Source organism: Desmodus rotundus, chromosome 1 (assembly GCF_022682495.2).
Source record: "Desmodus rotundus isolate HL8 chromosome 1, HLdesRot8A.1, whole genome shotgun sequence".
Classification (NCBI taxonomy): Eukaryota; Metazoa; Chordata; class Mammalia; order Chiroptera; family Phyllostomidae; genus Desmodus; species Desmodus rotundus.
In genome coordinates, this window is record NC_071387.1 from 177,963,464 (window position 1) to 177,970,479 (window position 7,016).

The 7,016-nt window shown below is 50.2% G+C and overlaps 1 protein-coding gene across 3 annotated transcripts in view; it reads left to right on the top strand.

The window, feature by feature from the left end:
• The window catches only part of CEP72 (centrosomal protein 72), a 37,962-nt gene extending 31,240 nt beyond the window's left edge, over window positions 1–6,722 (top strand). For 2 of the 3 annotated variants that reach the window (XM_053913560.1, XM_053913562.1), the window contains exons 11-13: window positions 2,107–2,233; window positions 4,819–4,930; window positions 6,083–6,722. In XM_053913560.1, the coding sequence (XP_053769535.1) occupies window positions 2,107–2,233; window positions 4,819–4,930; window positions 6,083–6,242 (399 nt within the window). In that variant the 3' untranslated portion in view covers window positions 6,243–6,722. The remainder of the gene's footprint in view (window positions 1–2,106; window positions 2,234–4,818; window positions 4,931–6,082) is intronic. The other variant, XM_024578558.4, reaches the window with a different exon arrangement.
• Window positions 6,723–7,016: the final 294 nt, after the last annotated feature.

Genomic DNA, 7,016 nt, shown 5'->3' on the forward strand with positions numbered 1-7,016 from the left:
GTTGGGGATGTGCCTGTTGGGTTTCTGTGGCTGATGGGTGAGACCATGGGGATCCTCTGGGTCCCTGCTCCAGGCAGCAGGCAGCTTTGATGGCCACCAGGAGCCCCAGGGCTGAGTGTGGCCCTTGGGAGGCACTCATAGTGCCTTAGGCAGAGGCTGCGGTGTTGCCCACTCTGACAGTACACTTGGTTCCCCTTCCCTCCTTAATGCCCCATCAGTGAGCTGGGCGATTCCTTCACTCTCTGAGAATAGGAAAAGAGCCCACGCCACAGGACTCACCTATGATAGAGGAGGCTGGTGGTCCCTGTGTGCTCACACATTAAGGAGCATTAATGTGATAGGGCTTCTGCAGGGAGGCTACCTGCCCAGGTGGACCACAAAGGCCTGGGATCTGCCTGTGCTCTTGCTGTGGCAACTATGGGGCTTCCTGGAGGAGGCAGGGCTCGAGCAGCCCCTACATCTGTTCTCGTCAGCACCAGACCTATGGCTCCTGCTGCAGTACACCCCTCACCAGAGGACATGGGAAGACTGGTCCCCCTTGTCAATCAGGTTACCCCTTCTGTCCTCCCTGAAGGGTACTACACTGCTCTCAGCCTGGCCAGCCCACTGACTGGGAAGATATACATGCTAGCAGTTGTGTGCCACACAATGACATTTCAGCCAGAGCCAGACTGCACATGACGGTGATCCCATACAATTAAAATTCCTATTGTGGGAAATTCCTATTATCTAGTGATGCCGTGGCCTTCCTGAGATTGTAGCGCAAAGGTTGTAAAAATCACCAAGACTGTGGTTGAGGTGGAAAGAGCTTTAACCCGGGTGTGGATGAGGAGGACACTGAGGAGACCTAGAGACGGCCCTGAGGACCTGATAAACTAGGAGTTGTTGGAACAGGAAGAGGAACGCGTAGCCAAAGAAGAGACGAGAGAAAGGAAAATGCAGGAAAAGCAAAAGAAGAACCCCCAAGAAAATTCACAGGGAAGGGTTTAAGAGAAGCTTTTGCAGACCTCAACAAGCTCCTCAGAAGGTTGGAAAACACAGACCTCAATACCAAGAGCTTTTCATTAACGGAGAGGAATGCTGTGGCGCATTGTCTCTTACAAGCAAGTTGTGGTGAGAAAAAGAAACTGAGCACACCATCGTGGACGTATTTCCGGAGGGAGCGACGTCCTCCAGAAGACGCCTCGTTATCACGGGAGACGGCAGCTCCGTGCCTGTTACCGCCCCTGAAGACCTCCGAGTGGGACAAGGTGTGGGGGCGGACAGCAGGTACTGGTGACTCCGACCCCGTGCAGGCCTGGTGTGTGTGTGTGTGTCTCAGTTTTTAACAATAAAGTTTAAAAAGTTTAAAAATTTTCGGAAACATGTGTATAGAATATAAAGAAAGAACATATTTTTGTACAATTGTTCAGTGTATTTGTGTTTTAAGCTAAGTGTTACTACAAAAGAGTCGAAAAGTTAAAAATAATTAAAATTTATAAAGTAAAATTACAGTAAGTTAAGGTTAATATATTGTTGAAGAAAAAGTAATTTCTATAAATCAGTGTAACCAATCTGTAAGTGCACAGTGCTGTCCTAGGCCTTCACACGCACTCACCCCTCACTCCCTGGCTCCCCAGAGCAACTTCCTCCCGCCGGCTCTGTTCATGGTACGTGCCCTACGCACGCGAACTGTTTATTTGTATCTTTTCTAGTGTTTGTACCGGACTTCTGTGTTTAGGTGTGATAGATACACAAATACTTACCAAGTGTTAGGGTTGCCTGCATGACCTAGTACAGGTACTAGGCGTGCAGCACGGGCATGTAGCCCAGGCGCAACAGGCGGCCGTGCACAGCCTCGGTGTGCAGTGGGCTGTGCGTCTAGGTCTGCGAACCTGCCTCTGGGGTGCTTGCAGAACAACAATAGCTGACAGTGCATTTCTCAGAATGTATCTTCGTCCTTAAGTGACATATGGCTGGACCGCTTTTCACATTGAGATTCAGCAGTTGTGTTATGTAAAAGAAAAATAATAGCTGTCATCATTTCAGAGGGTTTTGTTTCATTTTCTATACGCATTTTGCTGAATTTGATATGTCTTTTTTAAGTATTTTGTTCTGTGTCCTTAGGATGACTTGAGACAACATTTAGACAAATCTTTGGAAGAGAATAGTAGCTTAAAGGCTCTTTTGTCCAGCATGAAAAAAGAAGTAAAAAATGCAGAGGCTTCAGCTGCGTTAAATTTGCAGATCGGTGGTGAGTTTGTGGTTTGTACCACTGCTTGGGGGAATGTGAGGGTTCAAACACTCGTGGAGACTGCATTTTAAATTATGCACAGAATTCAGAACCAGCAAATACTACGAAAGGGGCGTTGGAGCCCGCATCCTGGTCACGCTGTGAGTCATCTTGGCCCATGAGTGGTGTGCACACTTGCCCACAGCCCGCTCGGGTGTGTGTGGAAGGAGACCTGTGCCTGAGGCAGAGGCTCCTCCGCCGTGGGCTCTGTCACATCCTCACCGCCCGTTCCCCTGACTCCTTGGGAGCTCGGGGATCATCCCAGGGCTGCGGCGCCACAACTGTGGTGCCATCCTGTCTGCCCCTTGACGTGCGCAGGGTGGTTGCACTTGCTCTCAGCCTTGTCTGTCCCCAGCAGGCGCAGTGGTCCTTCTCCTTGAGCCCTGCGCCTTCCAGACCCGGATCGCCTTCACGTCCCTCTCCTCACTCGGATCCCACAGGCTGCGGCACAGATAACGCCCCCCCCCCGCCCCTTTTTTAAAATTACAAAGTCATAAGCACGTACTTCTGTAACATAACACTATCACACTCAGTCACACCATGTGACATTTTAGGTGAAATGTTCAGATTGCTGTGCATCTCGTGCGAGACGTTCACACAGCAGACCCCGTATTTTGTCATTTTACAAACGTACTCTTGGTGTTTCAGGTGCAGATCCTGGGCTTTAGAATGAGGAGGTGTAGGTGGGGTCTGTTTTCCATGGGAACCTTCTCTGGAGACGTGGGGTCTCTTGAAGGGCTTCATTTCATAAATGTTTCGTGGCCTTAAGGCCTCTGTCACATGAATGCAGGCGCGGAGAGTTCCCTTGGTCTGTCCTTGCCCATTGTGTTTATTGGGCTAGTTTAGTTAGTGTAAGAGTTGTTTACGTTCTTCTTTAAATTTTTAATTTAAAAACTTTCTCCTTTTTACCTTCTGGGAGTTTTGTTTGTTTGTTTGGGTATTTTCTTTGAGATGTGTTGTCGCGTTCGCTGCTCTCCAGTTCCTTCCAGAACTTTCATTTTGCGTTCTTGCCCGAGCTCAGCCGTCTCCTTGCTGGCATTCTCTGGTGCCGGCTTTAGTTCATTCTGAGGCGGCTGTGGTTTGATCTGTTCTGGGCGCGGCTTTTGTCGTCTAACGGGCAGCCGTGGTGCTCGTCCAGTGACTCGTGTGGGGTTCGCCCTCAGCGCGTCTCCACTGTTCCTTTCATACGAAATTCTTTCTCCTGAGCTTCTATCAGGAGCAGGTCAGGCAGCTTCTCTACCTCCACAGATAAATATGGTGGCCTCTTTTGGCCCTGGACCCTCCCCATTTCAACCTGGACCCCTCACCAGCTGTTTCTCTGCAGAATGGCCCTTTCTAGAGGGGACTGGGCTGGTCTGCCTCAAGGGGTCACGGGTTGCTCCAGCCCCTTCAGACCACACAGGACTCCCCCCGGTTCACCTCATTAGAGGATGCTGAACCTGCCTCAGGCCAGCCCTGGCTCCCTGGTTGGCCTGCAAGGATTTCCCATAAGAATGGGTCACTTGGGGTGCCCCCGCCCTCAGGTCTGTCAGCTGCCCCACTGCTGTGTGCTGCACCTGCACTTGTGGACACTGTGCAGGGCTGGGGCTGTCCTGCGTTTGGGGTCTCGAGGGTCCCTTTTCACTAGGTGCTACAATGTGGTTTGTGGGGTTCTGGTCTTGTCACCTAGCTCCTGTCGGTGTTGACCACTTTGGGGTTCATGCTGACCCGGGCTGCCACTGCCCTCTTCTCGGAAGTTCAGCAGACCTGAGTAGGGTTTCTTGTCTGAGTGCAGGAGGCCCCTCCGTCCCTGGGGCAGTTGTTGTGAGAGGGCCGGCTGTCAGCGTCGGCATCCTTCTGCCCGTTAGCTTCCCGTGCTGGCTTTCCCGTTGGCTCTGGCGTTGTGCGGTTTTGCAGTAGCGTGTCTACATGTGGAGTTATTTATGTCCTGGTTTTGGATTTAGGAGCCAATAAATAGTATATTTCTTGACCCCCCCCCCTTCCTTGTCCCTTGAGAATAAAACCCAGAGAGGGGCAACAGTCATATAGATGGAATGTAGACACAAGCTCTGTCACTGGTGGATATGGGACCAGAGGACACGTCAGAGACCTGTGGCCACCGTGGGCTTCCAGTCACTTCCAGTCACTTCTCAAGGCTCTCCCCTTGGCAGGGCTCGCTGCTCTGTGGAAGAGACACCCTGAGGCCTCTCCCGCCAGCAGGCAGGCCCAAAGGAAGGGTCACCCCCCTGGTACCAGGCCCACCTCTGTCACTCCCCTGACGCCACACAGGAGTGTAGTTCTGTGAGGATATCCACGAGGCAAAGTCCCTAAGCTTCAACCCCAAGGAGGGAGCTAGAACTGGGTCCTGGGGTAGAAACACCCAGATGTGTACAGTGGGGCCTTTTTTGTTCACCCCTGTCTTTGAGTTTACAAAAATTGACCTTTCCTGAGCTACGTGCATATTCTTTCTCTTGTGTCCTGGGTCAAGTTTAAACTCAAGAATTGTTTTAGTTTTCCAAATGTATAAATGCATTTCACTAAATAATGCTTCTTATTTTCTTTTTCAGGCCTTCAAACCAACGTGAAGAGGCTCTCTGGAGAGATCGTGGAGTTGAAGCAGCACCTGGAGCACTACGACAAGGTCCAGGAGCTCACGCAGATGCTGCAGGAGAGCCACAGGTGCCCGTGCCGGGGTGGGGAGGGACGAGGCTTAGGGGGGAGGGCGCAGGAGCAGCAGCTGCCGGTGCCCGGTGTTCCCGGCCCATGTGTGTTGCTGCGCTGCCGTGGCACTTCCATGAGCTTCCCTTTCTTAACGAAACGCGATTCCCTTTCTGCGGCAGTATTCTGTGAGGCGTGACTGAGAGATGAGGGCCACGTGAGTGACAGTGAGTGATGTTGTGGGCTGATGGCCCCTGAGAGGTGGGACCGAGCTGAGACTAGATGGGAGAGCAGACGGAAGGGAAATGAGACACAGGCACGGTGCAGGGAAGTGGCAGGCATGCAGGATCACTCCCTGGAGCCCGACAGCCCGTCTATGGCAGGTCACGAGGTGTTAGCTCCGTGGGGTTAATGTGGACAAGTGGGGGTGCGGAGCCCCTAAGTGGAGTGGGGTTCACACGGACTTGTCCTCTCTGAGCCTCCGCCTGGTCAGTGGCTGTTTCAGTGGTCCAGTCAAACAGGGCTGCCACCTGCATGGGGGGTTTTCAGAGGGGGGGCCTTTGTGGAGAAAATGGCCTTCTTTTGGCCCATTTCTTATGATCATACAAATGTGCTTGAGTCATTGCTGACTGGGTGAGCAGGGCAAATTTGGCAAAATATAACACCATTTTCTTTCTGAAATCCACCCTATAATTAAAAATAGTTAATAACATTAAAAAATTAGGACTTTTCAGTTGTACTGTTACAACGTCAGGATTTTTAAGAAGGTCCTTTATATTTGACTGGGAACTAAAAATCAGTGTTCGGGCCTTTTCTAGCGTTAGAACACCATTTTGCTGGTCATAGACTATGACAGTCTTCTCAGTAAACTGTGCGTGGCTGGAGCATGGAGGGACCCATCTCTTCGTGCTGAGTCACGGATCCGTTTCACTGGCGCTAGGCAGCGCCTGCAGGATGGCATGACGGCTGGGAGGTTGAGTCAGACACAGCCCCACCCAGTCTGCAGGCAAGGGGCAGATGGCAGCCGCCGGGAGGGAGCAGGAGGGGACAGGTGTGCAGGTCTGGGCATGGCCGGAACGTGGGGTCAACAGGCAGGCTTCGCCAGGTGAGGGAGGATGCTGCTGGAGATGACAGCAGCAGAGCCGGGACATGGCTGCCCTGTGTTCTCCGCAGTTCCCTGGTCAGCACCAACGAGCACCTCCTGCAAGAGCTGGGCCAGGTGCGGGCTCAGCACCGGGCCGAGGTGGAGCAGCTGCACTGGAGCTACAAGGAGCTCAAGAAGACCATGGCCCTGTTCCCGCTCAGCAGCACCCGCCTCGGGAGCTGCTCCTAAGCTGACCTTCCAGGTTGTGAGGCGTGCACGCGTTTATTCTTTACCTGGTGTACTTGTTGATGAGAGTCGTCTCTTCTGTTTGCAGTTACCTTGTGAGTTCTGAGGTGTAGTCAGGGCCCATGGCTCAGTTTTCTAAAACATTCTAAAAAGACAGGATTAATCCAAGCTGTTCACATGCTTTGAGACAAAACTCGTAGACATATTATAAGACAAACAGATCATTAATTTTTCATTAAATATCTTAAGATAAAGAAAATTCAGTGTTTTTTTGCTTAATGTAAAAGAACTATGCATGGTGATTAAAGAAAATAATTTCTTATGTAACAGACAATTCTTATTTAATAAATGAATACATTGTTCTAAAAAGTGGCTCTTTATAAATTATCATTGAACTCTTCATACAACGAGCTATGCACCATGGTTGGTGCGTAGAAACAAGTAAGTTCCAGGATTTAATAAAAGTAACATTTATAGTGCGGGGGGAAAACATTTTTTAAAAATGTTGTTTTATGTTAATATCCTATAGTAAAAATATCTACCCAAGCTCTGGCTCTCTTTTGCTTACAGTGTATTTCTGAAAATTATGTTATAACAGGGTATAAAATTAGATTTTTTTTAGTTCGAAAACTTTGTCTTATGTAACACCCACTTTCTCTGGTAAAATAATTTTTTAGAACAATGTTTAATTGATTGAGGAAAAAGAACTCTGAGAAGATGCTGCGTGTAACTGTGCATACCAGGACTCTATCACGGGATGTCAGTGGGGCATTGGGT